The 26,293-nt window shown below is 44.1% G+C and overlaps 2 protein-coding genes across 3 annotated transcripts in view; one reads left to right on the top strand and one right to left on the bottom strand.

The window, feature by feature from the left end:
• The window catches only part of LOC126272322 (uncharacterized), a 96,596-nt gene extending 84,207 nt beyond the window's left edge, over nucleotides 1-12,389 (bottom strand). The window contains exon 1 of the mRNA XM_049975106.1: nucleotides 12,081-12,389. Within this exon, the coding sequence (XP_049831063.1) occupies nucleotides 12,081-12,337 (257 nt within the window). The 5' untranslated portion in view covers nucleotides 12,338-12,389. The remainder of the gene's footprint in view (nucleotides 1-12,080) is intronic.
• Nucleotides 1-26,293, top strand: part of LOC126272321 (uncharacterized) — a 974,015-nt gene that overhangs the window by 469,640 nt on the left and 478,082 nt on the right. The gene's annotated exons all lie outside the window — the stretch shown is intronic.

The following is a 26,293-nucleotide window of genomic DNA, read 5'->3' as shown; positions in this document are numbered from 1 at the left end:
AAAACATCGCTCTTGTGCAATGCAGCTAGCTCTTTATCCGCACGAAGTAATGGCCGCTATCGACAGGGGATCTCAAGTGGATTCCGTATTACTAGATTTCCGGAAAGCTTTTGACACCGTTCCTCACAAGCGACTTCTAATCAAGCTGCGGGCCTATGGGGTATCGTCTCAGTTGTGCGACTGGATTCGTGATTTCCTGTCAGCGAGGTCGTAGTTCGTAGTAATAGACGACAAATCATCGAGTAAAACTGAAGTGATATCAGGTGTTCCCCAGGGAAGCGTCCTGGGACCTCTGCTGTTCCTGATCTATACAAATGATCTGGGTGACAATCTGAGCAGTTCTCTTAGGCTGTTCGCAGATGATGCTGTAATTTACCGTCTAGTAAAGTCATCCGAAGACCAGTATCAGTTGCAAAGCGATTTAGAAAAGATTGCTGTATGGTGTGGCAGGTGGCAGTTGACGCTAAATAACGAAAAGTGTGAGGTGATCCACATTAGTTCCAAAAGAAATCCGTTGGAATTCGATTACTCGATAAATAGTACAATTCTCAAGGCTGTCAATTCTACTAAGTACCTGGGTGTTAAAATTACGAACAACTTCAGTTGGAAAGACCACATAGATAACATTGTGGGGAAGGCGAGCCAAAGGTTGCGTTTCATTGGTAGGACACTTAGAAGATGCAACAAGTCCACTAAAGAGACAGCTTATACTACACTCGTTCGTCCTCTGTTAGAATATTGCTGGGCGGTATGGGATCCATAGCAGGTGGGATTGACGGAGGACATCGAAAGCGTGCAAAAAAGGGCAGCTCGTTTTGTATTATCACGTAATAGGGGAGAGAGTGTGGCAGATATGATACGCGAATTGGGATGGAAGTCATTACAGCAAAGACGTTTTTCGTCGCGGCGAGATCTTTTTACGAAATTTCTCTTCCGACAGCCCAACCTACATAGGTAGGAATGATCATCAAAATAAAATAAGAGAAATCAGAGCTCGAACAGAAGCGTTTAGGTGTTCGTTTTTTCCGCGGGCTCTTCGGGAGTGGAATGGTAAAGAGATAGTATGATTGTGGTTCTATGAACCCTCTGCCAAGCACTTAAATGTGAATTGCAGGGTAACCATGTAGATGTAGATGAAGCTGCAAATCATTGCTGTGAGACTAGTTTCAATCACAGCTCAACACCTGCGCAAATTAGTGCACAGAACCAATCTCATCTGGGAAGGATCAACAAAATCTGTAAATTACAGGAAAAAAATATATTTGTCCAGGATTCAATTTCCACCAAAAACTCAGTTTTTGGATGTTGAGATAACTGGCCAAAGAAACTCGGCTTCCTGTTTTACACTAAACAGTACACCAATGCCCATACGATGTAGTCAGAAACAGCATTAATAGTGGCTTGCTGCTTGCTGAACTGTCTCGATTTACTTCGAATTACCGCTTCATTTCTTCGGTAATTTCATTACACATCAGAAGATACGAATAAGATCGGTCAAACAGTGGCAGTAGGAACAGCCTTGGAACCCGAAGCTACACCCTGTAAAATAAAAAAGTTTTGAGACGCGAGGATTTGATTTCTTGAGTAATTAAGATAATACTTATAGAAGTTAGTTAAACTGGGCGTAAGTGTTTAACTTATAAATCAAAAAAAGCGCGGGATAGCCGCGAGATCTCGGGCGTCTTGTCACGGTCCGCGCTGCTCCCCTCGTCGGAGGTTCGAGTCCTCCCTCGGGCATCGGTGTGTGTGTCGTCATTAGCGTAAGTTGGTTTAAGTTAGATTAAGTACTGTATAAACTTTGGGACCGATGACCTCAGTCGTTTCGCCCCATAAGACCTTACCACAAATGTCCAATAAGTCAAAATATGTTCACTTCGTGTTGTTAATCGTTTGTAAATGTAAGCTGAATGATCACAATTAGCATGATTGTTATTGTTGGTGCCACAGGATAAATGATTCGCATGGCGTTATGTGAAATAGAAAATGGGGAGAGAAAGGAAAGGGGTTGGTGAGAATTCGTGACTTCCAGCCGCAAAGGGCAAAGTAGTAATGCAATGGTGGAAACTCGTGCAGGAGCAGGACTCGAATCCAATTTATCACTTTTCAAAAGTGGTTGCCTTAACCGCTTCGAACATCCGTACACAGCATCTGACCGACTCAAATTTTCAAGTTACTTCATGCTGCAATGCAGCGTCCTTCGTCCACTAATCACCTACTGGTGAATTACTGGTTCCCGTAGGAGTTCTAACGAAATCGGTGCAAGAACACTCAAACAAACGTCATAAAGCCATCAAGCTTTTACAGAAATATACACAGCTTGCATATCGTCCTCATGCACCCAATTTGACAAGCTCAAAGAAGTATTTATCGTGATTTACTCCAAATAAGAAAATCAACCGGACGTTCTGTCATATGCAGCCTTTAAAGTGGCTTAGACTACGCAGAACAATGTAAATATCGCTTTCCCGTTGAAATATTACGTGACTTAATAAAATAGGCGATATTTTAAGCATTAAAATTTTAAAGACCCCTTTATAATCTTGACTCGTTACGTAGATTAAACTAGAAGTCTCAATAATGTGACATACGGATATTGGGTCAAATCATTACTATTCCAGAATGAGATTTTTCGCTCTACACTGAAGAGTGCGCTGATATGAAACTTCCTGGCAAATTAAAACTGTGTGGCTGGCCGAGACATGAACTCGGGAACTTTGCTTTTCGTGGGCAAGTGCTCTACCATCTGAGCTACCGAAGCACAGATCAGGACCCGTCCTCACAGCTTCAATTCTGCCAGTGTCTCGTCTCCTAACTTCCAAACTTTACAGAAGCGCTTCTGCGAACCTGCAGAACTAACACTCCTGGAAGAAAGGATATTGCGGAGATATGGCTTACTCACAGCCTGGGGGATGTTTCCAGAATCAGAGGACGGGTCGTGAGTCATGCTTGGATAGCTCAATTGGTAGAGCACTTGCCCGCAAAAGGCCAACGTCCTGCGTTCGAGTCTCGGTAGGGCACACAGTTTTAATCTGCCAGGAAGTTTCAATCATTACCATTGTTTTCTGGCTTCCACAATTCCGACACTTCGTTTATTTTTTGTTTGGCTGTTTTTTATGTAATTAAAGCTGAGCACTATTACTAAATCAGCTTCTGAAGGATTTAATCATTGTCTTATCAATCCTAAGAACATTATATTACATCAACATTTTTGTGTCAGTGAGTGGGAGGAAGGTAAGGTATGGGGGCTATGGGATCAAGTGAGCGAACATGTGGGTGGGCGCCCATCACATTACTTACTTATGGTCTAAAATACCCAGAACGAGCAAGTCATCAAGTTAGTTGTCAGTCTGATGATATGTTAATTACACCAGCATACCAAAGTGCGAAATGATTGTGAACAATGCTTTCAAAATATTACACCCGCTGCAACTCAGTTTACTGTCAACAGACGACAGCGCGCTCCCTGCTCGGCGTTACAGATTCTGCGGACGAGCTACACCTGTGCAAGTGGTTACTCACTGACTGGAACACACGACTGCCTGACTATAGTGAGCTGCACGTATCATGGCGGTAGATATGATAGATTAAGTATGGTAAAAATGATGGTAGTTGTAGTGTAGAAAGACTGCATATATTGTATGGAGCTATGAAGAATGATATGAACCTTGGAAGAAAGAACGTTGTAAGAATGGTGTTAGACGAATTTACGTGTTTGGGTAACAGGATCACAATGGTTGGTAGACTCCGGAACGAAACTGTGGACGGAACACAGCAGCCCAAAACTGCATTTAGTTTTTGAAAGAAAATACTCGCCAGCAAGAACATCACTCTGGAAAGAAGGAAACTTATCATAAACGTGTTTGTTTAGGGAGTGGGCTGTGCGGATGTGTAATTTTGACAAGAATAAAGATTGCTAGACAACTAGGAGATTTGGTTCTACAGAAGGATGTTGAAGATCAGCTGGAGAGGCAGTTACCAACAGAGTGGCACTAGAAGAGGAGAGGAAATCAAATCTCTCTGGATGCACATCCAAACAAGAAGAGAAAAACTCGTAGTACAGCTTTTGAGATACAATGTCACATACGGAAGAATTTCCGAAGTAGGTATAGCGGCAGAGAATCGACAGGGACGACCAAGGATGTCATATACACAGCAGGCTGAGGGCTGTAGTGTGTGCTAAGAATACTGAAATAAATAGGAGGACAGACACAATAGTGGCATAGCGTAATGCTGCAGACCGACGTTAAGGTTGAGCACTAAAGAAGGCGAGCAAATGTTCGTTGGGGTAGGATAAGGGACACACGTCAGGTGTGTTTATTACTAAACAGCTAAAGCTGGGCACGGTGCAAAGTTTGCCCATCTAACGCTTTTCTAAGGACAAAGAAATTTACTTTCGATATTTCATATAATTATTGCCCGAATTTAAAATTCTTTCATAATGTACTCATTAACACTTTCAGTTTCACCATATGAAAAAAGATAAATGCTAATTTTAATTTTTCACACGACTAACCCCTCTTCTCACAGTAAGCAAAGAATACAAGAAGAAAGTGTCATAAAGTGAACATTTAATTGTTTTAAGGAGGTGGTTTCACTTTGAAACCACTAGAACATAAAGTTTTCGACCATCTATCATTTCATATGGTATATTTCAAAGCAAATTAGCATTTTTCGTAGACACAGCCTCACATTTCGAAACTCATAGTGCCTAAAACAAATTATAGTCCTAAAGAACAATCTAAAATAGGCCTATGTTTAACAAATTTTGTTTCATAAATATGTACTGTCGCAATGGTGTCATTTCGAAACCATAAGTAAAAGCAGTAGTACAGATACAAATTTACGTTAAAATACATTGATGAGCCAAAACAATATGACACTCTCCTTAATAGCTCGTTTGTCCCTCTTTGGAACGAAATACATCACTGATTCTGCGATTCTGCCTTTCATGGATCCGGCAGTTTGTAGGTAGGTTCGCAGATGTATGTGGCGTTAGAAGTCTACGCACAGGTCATCTAATTCACATAAGTAACTGGCCGGTGATTTGTGTACGCTGTGATGACCTCCGATAGTGACCCAGATGGGTTCCTTAGGATTTACATCACGTGAATGTGGTCGGCGTGACATCAAAGTGAGTTCACTATAATGCTCCTCAAACCACTGTAGCATGGTTCTCGCTCCGAGGCAGGGATAATTATACTGCTGAAAGATGACATCGACGTAGGGGAATACATCAAGCATGAAGTGATGCAGATAGTTCGCTGCTGTCAGCGTATCTTCGATTACTGCCACAGGTCCCATGCAAGCGCAGGAGAATGTCTCTAAAGTATAATACTGCTCCCAACAGCCTGTGTCAGTGGCGCGCTGCGCGTTTCGAGCCGCCGTTCACTTCGATGACAGCGTTTTTGTAGACGACAATCGATCAAGTGTAGCAAATATGTGATTCACCCGAAGAGTCGACACGCTTCCTTTAATCGACGGTCGAATCCGGATGGTCCCATTCCCACTGAAATCGTAATCTGCGATGTCGCTGCGTCAACACTTGAATATACGGTTGGTCTGCTGCTTAGCTCCATGTTCAACAGTGCACGATGGGCGGTGTGTTTCGAAACACTTGCGCGTGCACCAGCAATGTGCTCTTTCGGAAGAGGTGCCACAGATGATCGTGTATTCTACTTTTCAGAGCAGACAAGCCTCCGAACACCACGTTGCGTGAAGAGTCGTGAACGTTCAACCATTTAGCGCCCAGTGGTAGTTTCACTGGCCTTCTACCTCTTTCCGTAGACGCTCACGACAGTAGCACGTGAACATTCGACCAGCTTCGCCGCTTTCGAGATTCTCTTTCACAGGCTGTGCGTAATAATAATCTTCTCTCCGTCACCGTCGCTTATCTCAATCGATTTCCTCCTTTGCAGTTCATACCTTCGTCCGTGTCTTCTCCGCTGCCAAACTTTTGCTACCATGACACGTGGACGCAACGGCACCAGGCAGCATCAGACGTTGTGGTGGGCAGTGATCCTAAAGTTTCGGTTAATCAGAGCGACTGTCAATGAACTCACCAATACGGGCACTATAATAGAAACACCTATGAGAATCTCCTACAGTCACATACTACCTTCTCGCTGCTGCACTGATCGTTATTAAGTGACTGCAACAATTCACCACATCCGGATCATGAGATGTTGTCTTGCATCAGCATCCACTGCTTCATGCAAAAGGCACTGATACTTCAAAAACTATTTAATGAAATTAATCTTACGTCAATGGTTCTGTACGGTAAGACAAGCATTATAGTTAGAAACAGTGTACATATCTTGAGGCAGTGTAACTCACGCCGCTCAAATTTTCCAGACTATATTCATCCGGTATCTGATAATGAGAGCGGTTATCGGCTTCCAACAAACTTTAATATTTATTTTGAACCTTTTAGAAAGTTTTTTCTTGTCGCCTACACCTCGCCCCCCCCCCCCTCCCCACACACACACACACAAAGGTATTAATGGAACAAAATTTTATAGTCCACTACATTTAAACTGTTCATGCAGTGAAACTTTAGCATCAGGGCTGATGTTTTATTGTATTATTTATTTACTTCCAGCTCTAGTAGCAAAAGATTTTTCAAACATTATCCATGTGCAACACTGAATGCACTGCTAAATTATATCATTGCACGATGTGTGAAAAACGTGCTATTCTTAAAGTGGATCGCAAATTCTACAGGCTTTACTGATCCAGAGTTTGATAACGAGAGCTGTTAGAGGCTGCCAACAAACTTTAAACACAATTTGAGTCTTGCTCTAACATTTTTCTAGCTTACATGTTTCACGTTTCGCAATATTGGAAAGTTGCAGCGAAATGCAGGAACATCTGCAGTGGATAGGCACTTGGTGCAGGGAGTGGCAACTGACCCTTAACATAGACAAATGTAATGTATTGAGAATACATAGAAAGAAGGATACTTTATTTATGATAGCGGACGGAACACTGGTAGCGGTTACTTCTCTAAAATATCTGGTAGTATGCGTACGGAACGATTTGAAGTGGAATGATCATATAAAATTAATTGTTGGTAAGGTGTGTGCCAGGTGGAGATCCATTGGGAGAGTCCTCAGAAAATGTAGTCCATCAGTAAAGGAGGTGGCTTACAAAACACTCGTTCGACCTATACCTGAGTACTGCTCATCAGTGTAGGATACGTACCAGGTCGGGTTGACAGAGGAGATAGAGAAGATCCAAACAAGAGCGGCGCGTTTCGTCACAGGGTTATCTGGTAACCGTGATAGCGTTACGGAGATGTTTAAAAACTCAAGTGGCAGATTCTACAAGAGAGGCACTCTGCATCAAATGGTTCAAATGGCTCTGTGCACTATGGGACTTAATGTCTGAGGTCATTAGTCCCCTAAAACTTAGAACTACTTAAACCTAACTAACCTAAGGACATCACACACATCCATGCCGGAGGCAGGATTGGAACCTGCGACAGTAGCAGTCGCGCGGTTCCAGATTGAAGCGCCTAGAACCGCGCGGCCACCACAGCATCGCGGTGTAGCTTGCTGTCCAGGTTTCGAGAGGGTGCGTGTCTGGATGAGGTATCAAATATATTGCTTCCCCCCACTTATGCCTCCAGAGGAGATCACGAATGTAAAATTAGATGTGAGCGCGCACGGAGGTTTTTCCGGCAGTCGTTCTTCCCGTTAACCATACGCGACTGGAACAGGAAAGGGAGGTCTGACAGTGGCACGTACAGTGCCCTCCGCCACACACCGTTGGTGGCTTGCGGATTATAAATGTAGATGTAGTTGTAGGTTGTTATATGAGAATTAATCTGACAAGGATTTCTCAAAACTAACTCTTCCATGTACTGCACGACTTTTGCTTCTGAACTATTCTCACCAATCCAGAATGAGATTTTCTCTCTGCAGCGGAGTGTACGCTGATATGAAACATTCCTGGCAGATTAAAACTGTGTGCCGGACCGAGACTCAAACTCAGGACCTTTGCCTTTCGCGGGCAAGTGCTCTACCAACTGAGCTACCCAAGCACGACTCACGCCCCGTCCTCACAGGTGTACTTCTGCCAGTACCTCGTCTCCTACCTTCCAAACTTTACAGAAGCTCTCCTGCGAATGCTGCAGAACTAGCGCTCCTGAAAGAAAGGATATTGCGGAGACATGGCTTAGCCACAGCCTGAGAGATGTTACCAGAATGAGATTTTAATTCTGCAGCGGAGAGTGCGCTGATATGAAACTTACCTGGCAGATTAAAACTGTGTGCCGGATCGAGACTCTAACTCGGGATGTTCGCCTTTCGCGGGAAGTGCTCTACCAGCTGAGCTACTCAAGCACGACTCACGTACCGTCCTCACAGCTTTACTTTTGCCAGTACCTCGTCTCTTACATTCCAAACTTTACAGAAGCTCTCCTGCGACCTTTCAGAACTAGCACTCCTGAAAGAAAGGATATGTTCGCCTTTCGCGGGAAGTGCTCTACCAGCTGAGCTACTCAAGCACGACTCACGTACCGTCCTCACAGCTTTACTTTTGCCAGTACCTCGTCTCTTACATTCCAAACTTTACAGAAGCTCTCCTGCGACCTTTCAGAACTAGCACTCCTGAAAGAAAGGATATTGCGGAGACATGGCTTAGCCACAGCCTGGGGGATGTTTCCAGAATGAGATTTTCACTCTGCAGCGGAGTGTGCGCTGTGAGGACGGGGCGTGAGTTGTGCTTGGGTAGCTCAGTTGGTAGAGCAGATGTCCGCGAAAAGCAAAGGTGCTGAGTTCGAGTCTCGGTCCGGCACACAGTTTTAATCTGCCAGGAAAGATTCTTATCTTCACCAATGTTTTTACCTACACTTAAGAAATTGTGGTTTAATACGTTATCTACTTTTGTACAGTTGGTTAAGATGGTTTCATTCTCTTTAATAGTAATACTACCTACCCAAAAGCTACTTTTCCTGTCACTCTTTTAACAGCATTCCACAGTGATTTGATTTTATTGCCTGAGTTTTTAATTTCATATCTAATAGAGATATTTTACGATTTTCTGACCACTTTTCTCAGTATGTTACAAGAATTTTTATGGTGCAAAGTTACTTCTGGATCTTTAGTAATTCTTGTTGTGTCATACAATTTTCTTTTTCTTTCTGAACTGTCTCTAATACCTGTAATAACCCAAGATTTCTTTAAAAACTATTTGGTGTTACATTTGATAATTTTTGGTGGAGCAAAGCATTTGGCTGATTATATACATCTCCCAATTAACATTTCTTAAACTTTCTCTGTAGTGCTCTGCAGATGCCAGGTTGACCAGCCTCACTCGTTTTCTTGATGGTTTCTGAACTGTGCATGGTGTGATAATCCATTTATCACTTTTTTATGAATCGCTCCTAACCTCTTAATGGGTACCTGTACACTGTTGCTCATATCTACACTGCATTATCTAGCTAAAGTTCACACGCACGAGCTTCAAAGCTGTGATGGATACAAATTTTGCTTATTTATACAGTTTTGCACTTATACCCTTGTTTTGTGTAAATGGAAACACCTCCTTTATCCCTTCCCCCTACTTATACCTCCAGAGGCGATCACGAATGTAAAATTAGAGAAGTTCGAACGCGCACGGAGGCTTTTCGGCAGTCGTTCTTATTGCGAAACATACGCGACTGGAACAGGAAAGGGAGGTAATGACAGTGGCACGTAAAGTGCCCACGGCCACACACCGTTGGGTGGCTTGTGGAGTATAAATGTAGATGTAGAAATAACCGCAAGTTCAATTTCTTAACGACAGGAGGATTTTGCTGGTGACATTAAGGAGGGCAGGATGTCAAACTGGCCGACTTGGAGCAGGAGAGGCACCACACGACATTTAAATTTCTACAGTCTATACTTTTACAAATAAATTCATAAAACTTAGTCAACATGACCAGGAGGGATTCAGAATTCACAGACTAAGCAATGTAAGTTCAAAAATATAACAAAATATTTTTTTTTACGTGTGAAATTTCATCATTTTTTCACTTACTATTGGCTGCACTTGTTGTTATAGGTACACTTTTCTTTATAAGTCAGAAGGTTACTTCGATGAATTTTGCACAGAATACAAATCATACTTACAGGTGTATGAAACTCTAGAATTTTCCAAATCTATTAAAAACTGTGGTAAAATTTGAGAAAATTAACAATAAAATTTGAGTTTTTTCTAAACATGAAGTTTAAAATGTAACAGCTCATTCTTTTTTTTTTCATCCATTAAATAAATTCTAGAGTTTCATACACCTGTAAACATGGTTTGTATGCTGTGGAAAATTCATCGAAGAATCTCTCTTACTTATGAAGAGAAGTGTACCAAAACAACAAATGCAGCCAATAGAAAGGGAAAAGATGATGAAACTTCACACGTTAAAAATATTATTTTGTTATATTTATGGACTTACATTGCTGTTGTTGTTCTGGTCTTCAGTCCTGAGACTGGTTTGATGCAGCTCTCCATGCTACTCTATCCTGTGCAAGCTTCTTCATCTCCCACTACCTGCTGCAACCTACATCCTTCTGAATCTGTTTAGCGTATTCATCTCTTGGTCTCCCTCTACGATTTTTACCCTCCACGCTGCCCTCCAATACTAAATTGGTGACCACTTGATGCTTCAGAACATGTCCTACCAACCGATCCCTTCTTCTAGTTAAGTGGTGCCATAAATTTCTCTTCTCCCCAATCCTATTCAATACCTCCTCATTAGTTATATGATTAATCCACCTAATCTTCAGCATTCTTCTGTAGCACCACATTTCGAAAGCTACTATTCTCTTCTTGTCTAAACTAGTTATCGTCCATGTTTCACATCCATACATAGCTACGCTCCATACAAATACTTTCAGAAACGACTTCCTGACACTTAAATCTATACGCGAAGTTAACAAATTTCTCTTCTTTAGAAACGCTTTCCTTGCCATTGCCAGTCTACATTTTATATCCTCTCTACTTCGACCATCATCAGTTATTTTGCTTCCCAAATAGCAAAACTCCATTACTACTTTAAGTGTCTCTTTTCCTAATGTAATTCCCTCAGCATCACCCGACTTAATTCGACTACATTCCATTATCCTCGTTTTGCATTTGTTGATGTTCATGTTATATCCTCCTTTCAAGACACTGTCCATTCCATTCAACTGCTCTTCCAAGTCCTTTGCTGTCTCTGACAGAATTACAATGTCATCGGCGAACATCAAAGTTTTTATTTCTTCTCCATGGATTTTAATACCTATTCCGAATTTTTCTTTTGTTTCCTTCACTTCTTGCTCAATATACAGATTGAATAACATCGGTGATAGGCTACAACCCCGTCTCACTCCGTTCCCAACCACTGCTTCCCTTTCATGCCCCTCAACTCTTATAACTGCCATCTGGTTTCTGTACAAATTGTAAATAGTTTTCGCTCCCTGTATTTTACCCCTGCCATCTTCTGTTTTTGAAAGAGAGTATTCCAGTCAACATTGTCAAAAGCTTTCTCCAAGCCTACAAATGCTAGAAACGTAGGTTTGCCTTTCCTTAATCTAGCATCTAAGATAAGTCGTAGGGTCAGTATTGCCTCATGTATTCCAATAAATCTACGGAATCCAAACTGATGTTCTCCGAGGTCAGCTTCTACCAGTTTTTCCATTCATCTGTAGAGAATACGCGTTAGTATTTTGCATCCGTGACTTATTAAACTGATTGTTTGGTAATGCTGAGAGTGTGAATTCTGAATCCCCCCTGGTCATGTTGACAAAGTTTTATGAATTTATTTGTAAAAGTATGGACAGTGGAAATTAAAATGTCGTGTAGTGCCTGTCCTGCTACAAGTCGGCCCGATTGACGTCCTACCCCCCTAAGACGTGACTGCGATAGCAGGCCGACCGTACACATTTTTCTAGGGAGAATCGGAGACAGAAACAGTGGTTCAAAGTTGCACTTAAACCAGCGTTGTCAGTTGCAACAGTAGGCGAGGCTAAAGCGTGTGGTGTGGGACACAGACAGGTTGCACGTAGACGCCGCCGCAAAGTATTGTCTTGCCACTTGGGCACACAAGACCGCCCTCTCAGTACCTGTAGTTGGCGCGCCAGTCGAAATGGCCGCCAGCGCTGCCGGCTGCCGCGTCCAGGTACCGGCGGACCTCCGCAGGGGTGGGCTTGACGGCGCGGTCCAGCAGGTCGCACGTGCTGAGCACCACGTAGGCCACCAGGTGGCGGCCGGAGCCGAAGACCGCGTGCTGCTGTTGGCCGTCCTCTGGACACGCCGAGGCGCCGGCGGTGGCCACCAGCCACAGCAGCAGCGGCAGCAGAGCTGGCGGTCTGGCGCGCATTGTGGGAGGCACTGAGGACAGCCGCGGCCGCAGGGCAGCTAAGCGCCGCCCCCTCCAGCGCCCGTCTGGCTCTTCTCACTCCACATTCCCACGCCACTCTGCCTTATCGGCCGCGTTGACGTCGGCACAGGGAAATGGATCGCACTACACAGGGCCCCCTCTGTCTTACAGCTACGGGCGCAGAGACTCTGCTGCTGCAGCCGGTGTCTGTTTGCAGCCGACTGCCAGCTTGGCGGGCTAGTCCAAAAACCGGCGTCACTGCAGCCCAACACACACACGCGCACTCTTGCTCCTCTTTCTTTCCGCACGCATTTGCCTAACGGTATTAGCCGATCAGCCATTTACCTGGTCTTCCCAATCATTGTTTGACGTGAAAACGTCCATCCTCTCGTCGGTCGAACTTTTTTGTACGAAAAAATTCCGCCTGATCTTCAAAAAATGGTTCAAATGGCTCTGAGCACTATCGGATTTAACTTCTGAGGTCATCAGCCCCTAGAACGTAGAACTACTTAAAACCTAACTAACCTAATAACAGCACACACATCCATGCCCGAGGCGGGATTCGAACCTGCGAGCGTAGCGGTCGCGCGGTTCCAGACTTTAGTGCCTAGAACCGCTAGGCCACTCCGGCCGGACGGCAACTAGTCTTCCCAACCATTTCTTCTTTTTTTTTTGCGTGAAAACATTCACTCGTCAGTCGCACTTTTGTGTGTGACAGAATTCCGTCATAGGTGAACTGGTCTTCCCAATCAGTTTCTGACGTGACAACATTGATTCGCTCCTCGGTCTAACTTCATAATTACGAAGGTCGTTCGATAAGTAATGCCCCATATTTTTTTCCCAGAATGTATTGATTTTTAAGAGTCAGACCTTCGTGACGATATACATCAACATGTCTTGCCCAAGTCGTATTTTGCTACGAAGTCTCCAGTCTCCATCACGCTTTATGGCCGTACGGCAACGTTATGGAAGATAATGTATCCCGTGATCGTATGCAGATGCCATTTTGACGCTGTACTATGGCTCTGCCATAGGCCAGAACGGTTCGTAACTTCACCAACGTGCAGAACAAACGTCAGAGGTGAAGTACGAACTATGACGTTTGTCCATGTCTATTAGTGGCTTTTTCTTAAAAAAAATATAGAACATTACTTATTGGACGACCCTCGTAAATTACTCTTCTTTTAATTTAATCCCGAAGTCCTCGTAAATTACTCTTCTTTTAATTTTATCCCGACGTTTTCATAAGAAATCAATGGCGCCGACCCGAACTGTACAGACAGAAATATCTTCATCTTCAGTCGTAAACATGTCATTTTAATGGAACGATGGACTTCACTGAGCTGGATCCACAACTGCGAAAAATTGTTTGACTGATTAGATATCAATTGCAGCTGTCGTTTTTTTCTTACTTGTGACTGTTGTACAGTTCCGTTATTGGACCATTTTCAAATATCCTGGCAAACTGGAACAACAGGAACTGAGTGCATTTACACAGAAAACATTCAGACGACAAAAACTATTAGGATTAATAAAAAGTTACCGTCCAGAAATTCGGTGGTTTCACATTGTCCTGTAGTAGTCTTTGCATGTTATACTTGAAGGGTCATTGTGGTTGGGTCGTGAGTGCAGATGTCGTCGGTGTCTTTACTCACTGTCACCATCACGATTAAGAGGATGCACGTCACACGTTTAAAACTATGTGTATTTCCACGCACCATCGCAGTCGACTTACGCGTTTTCACCGCACAGCGGTTAATCTGGCATGGCACTACGCCTACGGGAAACGCTGTTCTTACGCTAAGCTACGCAGTAGACATAAAGGGATGAATACGATATTGCATTGGCTCTCTTGTTCAGAAATACAATGCAATGACCCTTCGGTCATGCACGCAATTCTGAGGAACAGGCACTGCGGCGACTGCAGTCGTTATGAAAGACATGAGCTGTATTCGCATTTGCGAATATGGACGGCCATCAGCTGTATAATGCAATGATGACAATGAAAATTTGTACCGGATTGGGACTCGAACCCGAATTTCCCGCATATCGTGAGCGCTCGCCTTACCATTAGGATATCCGAACACGCTTCACATGGTTGACGACACATGGAAGTCTGAGTCTGGCCTTGAAGCGTACTTGGAGAGCCTAATGGTAAGGCGATCATTCGCGATAAGCAGGAAATCTGGGTTCGAGTGCCAGTCTGACATAAACTTTTATCGTCGTCATTCCATTCTACAGCTGAAGGTTGCCCACTTTCGCAACTGCGAATTTATTTCGCGTGTACAGGGTTGATGTCCTCGACTCTCGGAGATGACATAGACTTGTGTAATTACCATCCTGTATCAGTTGACTTATTTCGTGAAGAGTTAGGACAGGTGGGATAAAGTAAATAAAAAGGTCAAGATGTCTAATTTAATGTCCAGTAATATAAATTGCATTGAAGAGTTTCTCTTATAGTTATATAGTAAAACAGAACCGTCACAACTTACGATTACATGGCTACTTGTTCCCCCATATTGTGAACGCCGTTAATTGTCACCACAGAGATTATAGTGCGTTCTATGGCCCTGCAACGCCTCGTCAAAGAAAAGGGGCAAAATGTTCCACAAATATTTCGCTTTGGAAGTATTTCCATTCATAAGTCTGCAAGATTGGACCCTTAGATGAGTGTACATTTCTATCTCCTGCGTAACGTGAAACATCCCCTTAGAAAAACTATAAATGACTGTGCTTAAACTGACACACAATATTTTTAGCGCAATGCGATCTGGCTTTCAATGATCCCTACAAAAGAATGTCCCTGACTAACATTAACCTATACCTTTCACGAATCACTTACCTCACAAAAATCTTCGTTACTCAAACTACTGCAATACACCGAGCACCACTACTGCCAGCTAAATAAAAGATTCAAACTGCTGAAGGCACTAACTACTGATAGGCATAGTTAGCAAATGAAAGATTTTGATAGAGAACAAACAATGTATTTACCTTAATAATGTTCAAAAGTCATAATATATATAGCAGTTCATGACATCCAGTCTTACAAATGTACTGTTTCTGATGGACACACGTCCAGATCATCCGCTCTCAAAACTCCGCCATTTCTCTCCCCACATCCACCACTGCTGGCGGCTCACCTCCAACTGCGCAACGCTACGCGCGGTTAACATCCAGCTGCCCAACGCTACAATGGCGAATATTACAACAATGCCAACCAGCCACTGACTGCACACAGCACAGCCAGTGATTTTTCATACAGAGCGCTATGTGGCGTTACCAATAAAAAAAACCTTAACAGCCTACTTACAAACGTCCATTATTTCACCTCTGTACACCTTACGCAACATCTGCAACGGTTTATTAAATATAAGCATTCTTTCTTGGACTCCTTTAAATATGCAACATATGCAAAGGCTCATTGTTACATATCGCCGTGAGCTCCTCAAGCTGGTTGCTTACTTTCGTTCCCGTTTGGCCAAGATTGTCACGTCAACCATACCCAAGTCCAAATCCGAAGGGAAGGTTGCCAATGAAGCACAACTCTAAGAATTAGAGTTGCTATCTTCCAAAACTACGGTTAGGTTCTTTTGATATAGTACGTAAATGACATAGTAAATGGTAGGATTGTTGTGGTTGGCAGGAGAGTCAATACCGTATTACTAAAAGAGGCCGAAATGCACGCGTCTCAGCTCACGCAGGCTGGCGTGAGGTCTGGAACACGACAAGGGAATTAGAATTGAGAAAAACGGACGTACCTGGTGGAATACTTAACTTTAATCCATTAATGAGGGACGTCGCTCGTGACAGTATATGATTCACATTATCAATGGTAACTGAATATGGCGCCTTGGTAGGTCGTAGTAAGTAACGTAGCTGAAGGGTATGCTAAATATCGTCTCGGCAAATGAGAGCGTATTTTGGAAGTGAACCATCGCTAGCAAAGTCGGCTGTACAACTGGGGCGAGTGTAAGGAAGTCTCTCTAGACCTGCCGTGTGGCGGCGCTCGGTCTGCAATCACTGACAGTGGCGACACGAGGGTCCGACGAACACTACCGGACCGCAGCCGGTTTAAAGGCTACCACCCAGCAAGTGTGGTGTCTGGCGGTGACACCACATTCCTCCCCCGCAAATCGGCGTACGGTTGTGGCATAAGGCTTCCGCCCGCCGTGGGGAGGACCCCATGTTGACGTATGAGACGAGGTGGGGAGCCTAACAACAGGCGAGGCTGTGCCACCAGCACCCTGCCATTCGGACAGCGGGGAGCTAGGAAACGCCTGAAAACCTGCTCCAGGGTGCACGCCAACATGTGGTGTATGCGCCCGTTGAGAGACAGGAGGGGCCGAAGGGTCGACCTCCATCTGGCCGGGGCACCCGACGGGCGAAGACGACATATGGTCCGGAGCGGGCAAGAGTTACATGTCGGAGGACAACTGGTCACGGGAAGCGATCGGCGGCGCGTGACCCAGGGAGGCGCCCGGCGGTTGCAGCGACGCGTGCACTGCGGGCGTCGCCGGCGGAAGAACAGGCGGCGGCGGCGGCAGCGGTGCGTCGCCATGGGGCAAAATGGATGGCAGCATCGATAACACCTGGGTCTTAGGCGAGCCAGTAGATGAGGCCCCGCGGCGCTCACCAGACGGCACCGTCGTCGAAAGCAGACGGCGAGCGGCAGATCCCGTGCGACGACAGAGGCCCCCAAAACCAGGTACATAGCGAGGCAGCGAAGAAAGCGCCCTTCGAACCAACGCCGTGAACCTCGACATTGGCGATAGTAGACAACGTCGCCTGGAGCAAAAGCAGGTGTCTGCCGCTGCACAGGAACCTGATGCGGCGGATGTAGCAAAGACATCAAGGTTCGATGATGACGACCGTGGAGCAACTCAGCCGGCGAGCGACCATCTCGGGGCTGAGAGCGATACGAGGACAAAAAGAGCACTAACGCGTCCTTCCGAGAATGCAACTCTTCAACATCTGTGAGTTTAAAGTTCTGACCAATCGTTCAGCGGCACCGTTTGACTGTGGCGAAAACAGTGCGGACGTCGGATTTTGAATACTATTGGCCTTGCAGAATGACTGAAATTCTGCGGACATGAATTGTGGGCCATTGTCGGAAACAATAGTCTGTGGAAGACCTTCAATGCAAAAGGTAGCAGATACCGCATGGATGGTGGCAGATGACGTCGTGGAAGACATCCGGACAACAAAAGGAAAATTACTGAATGAATCTACCACAACCAATCATCGAGCATTCGAGAATGGGACAGCAAAATCGATGTGTAAGCGTTGCCAAGGGGAAGTGGCTTTTGGCCATGCAAAGAATTTCCGCGGTTGTGCTGATTGTTGTTCAGCACACACCATGCAAGGACAGCACATATTCGTAATCGCGGCATCGATTCCTAACCAAGTACAGTGCTGACGAGCAAGTTGTTTCGTTCTCACTATACCTCAATGTCCTTGGTGGAGAAGCTGTAAGACAGAGGACTGTAACGAACGTGGGACCACGACCCTGGACTGATCATTATCAGAACGCAACAGCAAAACACCATGTCGTACAAAAAGTCTCTCTTTGTGGGAAAAAAATCGGCGAACCAACGGGTCCCCGATCCGTGACTTTGACAAGGGCCATTGCGTAGCAACAAAACGCAGAACGGGAGAAAGTACAGGGTCGGCAGCTGTGGCTGTAGCTACACGACGAAAATCAATCGGAAAGGATTCGACAACGTCATCGGTTTCCGGATCAATGAACATGCAAGCAAGTTCGGAGGAATCGATTGCCCTATCCTCAGCAACAGGCAAGCGGGACAACGCATCGGCGTTTCCGTGCTTAGCAGTGGACCGATACAAGATATCGTAGCGCTACTGCGAGAGGAAAACAGACCAGCGAATGAATTTCTGCGCTGTACGTGGAGGTACAGGCTCGGTCGGATGAAACAGCGATGTCAAAGGTTTGTGGTCTGTGATTATGGTAAAGTGACGACCATACAAGAAATCATGAAACTTTGTAACACAAAATACGAGAGCCAATGCTTCTTTCTCGATCTGTGAATAATTTCTTTGCGCAGACGAGAGAAATTAGGACGCAAGCACAGCACCGATCCCGAAATCCGATGGATTCACCATCAACAAAAAGGGCTTCTGGGGATCGAATGGCGTAAGCCAAGTATTGGAAAGCAACGCCGATTTCAACAGGCGAATAGCGCGTTCGCATTCCGTCATCCAGACGAACGGAACACCCTTACGGCGTAAGCGATGAAGCGGAGCTGAAGTGGAAGAGGCGTATGGTATGTAACGGTGATAATAATTAATTTTCCCCAGCACACTCTATAGCTGCTTCAAATTCTCCGGCGAAGGCAAGTCTTGCATGGCACGAAGGTGCGTGGGACTGGGATGTATGCCTTGGGCATTGAGTACATGTCCCAAGTATGGCAAGTCCCGAGCAGAAAACACACATTTCTCCTTACGCAAGCGAAGACCATTTTGTTGCAAGACCTGAAATAATGTTCGGAGATTGGCCAAATGTTCTTCTTCCTTCTTTCCGGAGATCACAATATCGTCCAGATAATTTGCTGCAGTAGGGACCGACGCACAAACAGTTTGTAGATATTGCTGAAACAATGCAGGGGCGGATGCACACCCGAATGGCAGTCGTTTGAATTGATACAGCCCAAGATGCGTGTTAACGATCAAAACGCACTGGGATTCTTCGTCCACCGGTATTTGCAAGTACGCATCTGCCAGGTCCAACTTCGAAAAATATTTACCCGGGCACAGTTTGTCAAAAAGATCTTCCGGGCGGGGTAAAGGAAAAGTTGCAATCACTAATTGTGGATTCACGGTTGCCTTGAAGTCCACACAAAGTCTGCCAGGTCCAACTTCGAAAAATATTTACCCGGGCACAGTTTGTCAAAAAGATCTTCCGGGCGGGGTAAAGGAAAAGTTGCAATCACTAATTGTGGATTCACGGTTGCCTTGAAGTCCACACAAAGTCTCAATTTTCCGGACGGTTTTGGCAAAATTAAAAAGGGTGATGCCCAGAGAGAAGCCTGCACAATTTCAATTACACATTGTGATTCTAAATCGTTTAATGTTTTTGCGACCTCATCGCGCAATGCGTGGGGAACGTTGCGCGCTTTGAAAAATTTCGGTTGCACGTTTACTTTCAGTTCCAAATGTGATTTATAGTTCTTAGCGCAACCGAGGCCCGGTGCAAAAATGTCTGCATATTCTTCACATAGACGAGAAACACTGTCTGAAGGCACCGTCTGGTTCACTGATAGGACCTGATTTACTATAGACAAGTTAAACAACTGAAATAAATCGAAACCAAACAATTCACTGCAGAAGGAGAACGAAGGACGTAAAATGACACAAGTTTTGTTTGTCCTTTGTATGTTGCAAGAAGGCTGCACTGTCCTAACACAGGGAGTCTTGACCTGAATAGCTAGTTAACTTAACATTTTCGGCACGCAACGGGGGTGTGCCCAGCAGTTTGTAAGTGTCTTGATTGATCAGTGAAACTGCAGCTCCGGTATCGAGCTGGAATGGTATCACTTTGCCGTTAATGTCCAAGTCTACAAAAAGTTTACTGTCCTGCTGACGTCAAGAGCGACTGTCCCGTGCAACGTGAACGGACACTGGTACAAAATCACTTGCGACTTGACGGGAGTTCCGTCGGTGTCGACGCACATTATTGTTGGGACGAACACAGTCACTGTTAGGGACAGTGGCACTGGGCAGAGTGGAATGAACTACATGAATTTCCATGGGCGAAGTTTCGGGAGCCTGAGTATCCTTGGTTCGATTCCGATTCTGGCGCGAAGCAAAGGGCCTGGAACGGTTTTGAGCTTCCACTCTGAGCTTTTTCTGGCAAACACTCTGAACATGTTCTTTTTATTACAATAAAAGCAAATAGCTTGGCGTGACGGGCAATTCTCACGCGAATGTTTAGTAGCACATCGCAGGCATGATTTGATCACTGCATTTGCTTGCCGGCGCGGCAAACGTGGCTGAGAGCCTGGCGGCAGCGGCGCGGCCGGGCGCGAGGACTGTTTACTGTTCCGTGCAGCTCGCCCGGCGGGCCGGTTAACCTGACACACTGCTGGCGAAGTTTCAAATGATTCCTGAGCAAAGTCAAGTGTGTCCTGCCGATCCAATATGTCCATCACTTCTTGAAGGGAGGGATTGACTAGTTTCAAAATCTGTTCCCTTATACGAACATCAGAAACGTTCTGTGCAATTGCATCACGTACCATAGTATCTGAATAGGGGAGTCAACATTGACACTCAAAAGCACAATCACTAGTAAGGCCTTGCAAGGTTGCAACCCACTCCCGATGTCTGACGTGCCGTACGTTTTGTACGAAAGAAGGTATACCTTTTCGCAACTACATTGACTGATTCTTTGAAATATGCATCTAATCAGACAAAATTTCTTCGTAGGACAGAGTTGCTACGTCGCGTCGTGGAAATAATTTGACTATCACACGCTACGTAGTCACGCCGACCGACGATAACAAAAAAGGCTGCCGCTCGTTACCTTGAATTCTTTAGGCGGCGAGATGGAATCCAAATTGGCGGGACCACTCCGTCCAGCTTTCCAGTGCAGCATCAAAAGGGCGGAAAGTGGGTGCAACAGCGTGTTGTGGCTGCGTTAGTGGTGAAGCGGCTGCTGCCGCATCGTTTTGCATTGCACGTTGACCCTGGACGAGCTGTCCAAGTGCATCCAGTAAGGCCTGCGTCTGCTGATTCTGTAAGCGATAAAATTCTGACAGTACATCTGGAGATTGTGGCGAAGCCATTACACAAGTAAATCAGGGCAATTTAGATAAGAACACTTTTACTCTCGTCGCCAGTGTTGTGGTTGGCAGGAGAGCCAACACCGTATTACTAAAGGAGGCCGAATGGACGCGTCTCAGCTCACGAAGGCTGGCGTGAGGTCTGGAACATGAGAAGGGCATTAGAATTGAGAAAGCGGACGTAGCTGGTGGAATACTTTAATCCATTAATGATGAACGTCGCTCGTGACAGTACATGATTCACAATATCAATGGTAACTGAATATGGCGCCTTGGTAGGTCGTAGCAAATAACGTAGCTGAAGGCTATCCTAAGGATTACCAGTGTGTTGGTAGCTTTGATAGGGAAAGTAGCATAACTGACTGTGCAAGAAAGAAGCTGGGAGCATACGACTTCTTGGTTCTTTTGTTTGTTTGTTTTGTAGATAATTAGAAAGTCACATGATTCAGTGCTAGACCATTGTTTGTTTTATATCATTCATTGTGCTGCTTCTGGCCTACTGGTGTGGCCGAGCGGTTCTAGGCACTTCAGTCTGGAACCGCGCTACCTCAACGGTAGCAGGTTCGAATCCTGCCTCGGGCATGGATTTGTATGGTGTCCTTAGTTAGGTTTAAGTAGTTGTAGGGGACTGATGACCTCAGATATTAACTCCCATAGTGTTCAGAGATATTTGACCTTTTTTTGTGCTGCTTCTCTGCACTCACCAGGACGAATACTCTGGAGGAAAATGGGTTCTGGTGTCGTGACAATGAAATTAATCACTTGTTGGCTGAACACATCTGCTCATCCATCAGGGAGATCATTTTATCGTTTAATCTTATCTGTGACAACAGCGTAAACACGTTGATATTCAGTGTTGCGCAATGTTGTGCCGATAGCATAATGGTTAGGTGGCTCATAGCCGGGGCTAATTAAACGAACAGCTTTCCTCCAGTACTGGATCTCTAATACTGATGACGAGGCTCCTGAAGCATAAACAGCTCTAGCGGCGAACTCGTCTGTGTCTGTCAGATATTGTTATAGGTGTCCCCGATGAAACTGATGAAGTGGCGTTAGAGAGACTAGGTGAGGTTGAAGACATTTTACACACTGACACTTCACTAATGGTTTCGGAAGCGGTCCTCGAAATTTTACCTAAACTCTGTAAAGACTTCTGAGCCACACGTTTGATTGATTGTTGACAGAGTCTACACTTCAGGAGGTTACCTCGTAGACGTATAGTATGTGCATTATGGCATAGGCATGTTCCACAGCACTCATACGTGGCTCTTTTCTTGGTTTCAATGGTTCTCCTATAGTAAAATTCCCCCACTTCCAAACAAAGACTCATGATCAAGTGCGTTGGTCGCTTGCTAATTTTCCCATATCTTGCGGCCCTTTATATATCATGTTACTTATAATCCGTCTTGATGGCAAAAACGAGCGATTTCGGTTCCTCTAGAACCATCTTCAGATCTGCAATTCCGGTTACAGGAGTAACCCATCCTGTGACGCAGCATGTGTAGGTTGCTGTGTGTGGACGGTTTATTGCTGTAACCGAAATTGCAGATCTGAAGATGTTTCTAGAGGAGCCGAAACCTATCATGTGAATAAACATTTTTGCAATCAAGACGGATGATAAGTAACATTGTATACCTAGTGATTGCGGTATCCCATCTGACATTATGTCTGTTTTTGCAAAACCTTTATATATCCTTACTCAGTTTGTAGGTGATTCACGCTTCTAGGCTTGAAGGGAATCTGGTAAGACATTGATCACGTACGATAGGTATGCAACACACATGACATTCAGGTAACAACAGAAAATAACCACTGGTGGTCGGGTTTGAACTGGCGACCGGCAGCACGACCGTGCGCCAAGCTAAGCACAACGCATCACTGCCTGCACAACAACTCACGGCACTGTTAAGCAAAGAGCTACTTCCATTGCTAGTCTTATATACGCGAGGTTGTGGAAAGGTTCGGATTTACTTGACGTATGTCTCAGTAGCTGTTATAAACTGTTACTGCTCCTGTCACTTGTTCTCACTTATACATTCTTAAATCTGAATGGATGTACAGGTTTGACTGATTTTGTCAGACAAATTTGTCCGTTAAGTTGTGTAATGCAGCTTGATATAACTTACGAGGGGGAATAATCTCAACTGTATCAATGTGCTGCGCCATTTTCTTTGACTCCTCAAACTGCGTGCTACGATACTGTGGCACGGGAATTTCACTAAGTACCAGGACTTCAGTCACGTACTTGAAAGGAAACAAAAAAATTAACTACCGTAAGTAACTTAATCATTTTCGAGCTGGTAATGAAGATCTAAAGACTGTCTGTCACTCGTAGAACAAAATGACAATTGATTTACACAGAACTATGCACACTACTCTTGCTTGGAGGAAGTATGGATACGAGAATTCAAAATTTATTCTTCTCGCAATATAAATGTGTTAGTTCTGGTGCTGAGCATGGTGATAAGTTACTCAACAATTTTGTATGTGATACAACAATCGTTTTCAGGTAACATACTTCTGTTTATTTCTACAGTTCTAGGAAATGTGCTTGATGGACTGATTTAGTGTCATCCCCTCAGGTACCTTAATTGTTGTTAACGAGTTGGCTGGCGAGGTCCACCAGCAAACATAATTTTTTTCGTATTAAATATTTCACACGAATTGAAACAAAGATATGTGGAAGCCAACACTAACTATTTTTGCTTCCTTATTGGTTCCTTCTAATAGCATTTTCCTACATTATTTTTGAAAATCTCGCGATGCTTGGTTACCGTCTTCAGATTTAGTAATTCAGAAACTTATATATCATTTATGTACCAAATTAACACCTATATCATGTAAGCTGGAATAAGAACATGGATACTCAGATGACATGCATTATAAGGGCAAGTTAATGCACCACTTAAGAAATACGGAAATACGTAAATTTAAAGAATAAAATATCGTCTAAATCTTGCTTACTTAATAATTGGTTCTGACACAATTAGTCCATCTTCAGATTTAAAATGTGGAGAGGGTAATAATATGTAAAATTGATTAGCAACAGCTAGTTTTATCTCTGTCATAAAATACAGGGTGGAGAAAAATTGTGTCACGAAATTTTAACCCTGGATAACTAATGTCAGTAGGAACAAAATAACGAATGTTGTGTAGGTCAACAATGCACAATTTTTGAACTACGGAAACTTGGCGCCAGACGCTCCGATTGGCCGCGGGATTGCCCTGTCGCCGGATGCTCTGGACAAGGTATGAACGCGAATGCTTTGCCTGCCAAAGATAGTTAATAAATCGCAGGTGACATGTGTGCGCTCCGAAGCAAAGCTCACATGTGAATGGCTCTGACGTTAGATGGAGACAAACAGGATGACCTTTTCGGCAGGTGTTGTAAAATGCCTTTTATCTTAATAATATGGATATTTAGATATGTGTTTGGAGAGAAAGAGAGAGAGGAATTGATATTTGATTGAGATTTTTACTTTAAGTCGTAACTGGTCGTGAATTATAGTTGCTGCCTCCTTCAATGATCACCTTCTGCACCAGTTGATGACGTATTATGAAAAATGGTTCAAATGGCTCCGAGCACTATGGGACTTAACATCTCAGGTCGTGAGTCCCTTAGACTTAAGAACTAGTTAAACCTAACTAACCTAATGACAGCACACACATCCAAGCCCGAGGCAGGATTGAACCTGGGACGTAGCAGAAGAGCGGTTCCGGACTGAAGTGCCTAGAACCGCTCGGCCACACCGGCCGGCCACGTTCTATAATTTGGGGGAAGTTATTGTTCTTTAAGGTTTAAAATACGACTCTGTTAGTTACTTGGCGGTATTGCGGATAGCTTTGAGCCCAAGTTTTTGTATATTTTCATATCTAAGGGACCACTGTTGTAAGTAAATAAGATCAAGCAGCAATCTGCTTTTCGTGATAAAAGGAGATTGCTTAGCACACAAACTTTCTTCACTCTACACGTCCTGCTGCATCAAAATTGGTCAGTAGAGTTCAACACCATACTAATATACAAGAACATAATCCAATTACTGTTATAAGAAATTATGAGAGGTTCTTACGTATTGAATGAAAACTATAGAGAATACATTTCCTTTCCTGGATTTTTCTGAACTTTGTACACTTACAATTCTGTCAATTGCTACCCGGCGACGACAATGAAGTTCACCTCCTTTTCCAAAAGCAAGATATTTCTACTCTTCACTTCCAGATTATATGTATACATAAATTTTTGGCCGCTATTATACATACTTTACTCGGTTTTATCACTGAAACAGCAATTTTCATTAAATGTAAACATACGTTCTGAGCAACGGCCTAGCAACACACCTTCTTTCCACAAGATACAGTTTAACAGCCCTCTTTTTTTAATAAATCAATTATTTTAGTTATTTTTTTATAATCCATACTCAAAGATTCAAAACAACTATCGTTGCTGCGATTGCGCGCTAAATAGTTTCTTGTTGTCCAGCTCCCTTTCTCTTCACTTAAAGTACTTTTTGAATCAAATTTACATTTACGCTATTTACATACATTACTGAGCTTCTCAGAACAAAATCAGGCACAAATCAGTTAAAAAAGTGGCAGTGAGGCTCACATAACATTAGAGTGTGCGTATCACCTTGGGGCAGTGACGGGGCGAGGGACGTTTGTATTTGTGAACTGACGACCATAGCTCTGCCCCTCAACCGACCAACGGCATCATAGCAATCCCACGGCCATTCCAGGGTGAAATCCAAGGTTAAAATTTCGTGGCACAATTTTTCTCCACCCTGTATAGTGGCCATTTCATCTAGGCCAGATCGTGGGAACTGTAAGTTTAAGCAACTCAGTCCTCGCCGTCTATTGGAATTGTACGATCTCAGGGTAGAAAAATCATAATATCTTACTTTTCACCACGTATTAAGACTTACAGGATCCATACAGAAACGAAATTGTACTGTTTTCAGCGGCTGTAAGCATATTAGCTGTTCGGACTCTGTATAATGAAGCTCTGAAAAGACTAACAGCTTTTCCGCATTTCTTTAATTACCCCACGACAGCACGCTAATGGCCTTTCCACGTATCGACTGTGCTTAATGAACTTTCTCCCCCGCATTATCAAAATGGGATTCACTGGAGGCAAGCAGCTGATTGCCACAGATTAAGT

The sequence above is a fragment of the Schistocerca gregaria genome, chromosome 5, assembly GCF_023897955.1.
Source record: "Schistocerca gregaria isolate iqSchGreg1 chromosome 5, iqSchGreg1.2, whole genome shotgun sequence".
Classification (NCBI taxonomy): Eukaryota; Metazoa; Arthropoda; class Insecta; order Orthoptera; family Acrididae; genus Schistocerca; species Schistocerca gregaria.
Note: the sequence above shows the minus strand (reverse complement) of the source record. Positions and strands in the feature narration are given on the sequence as shown.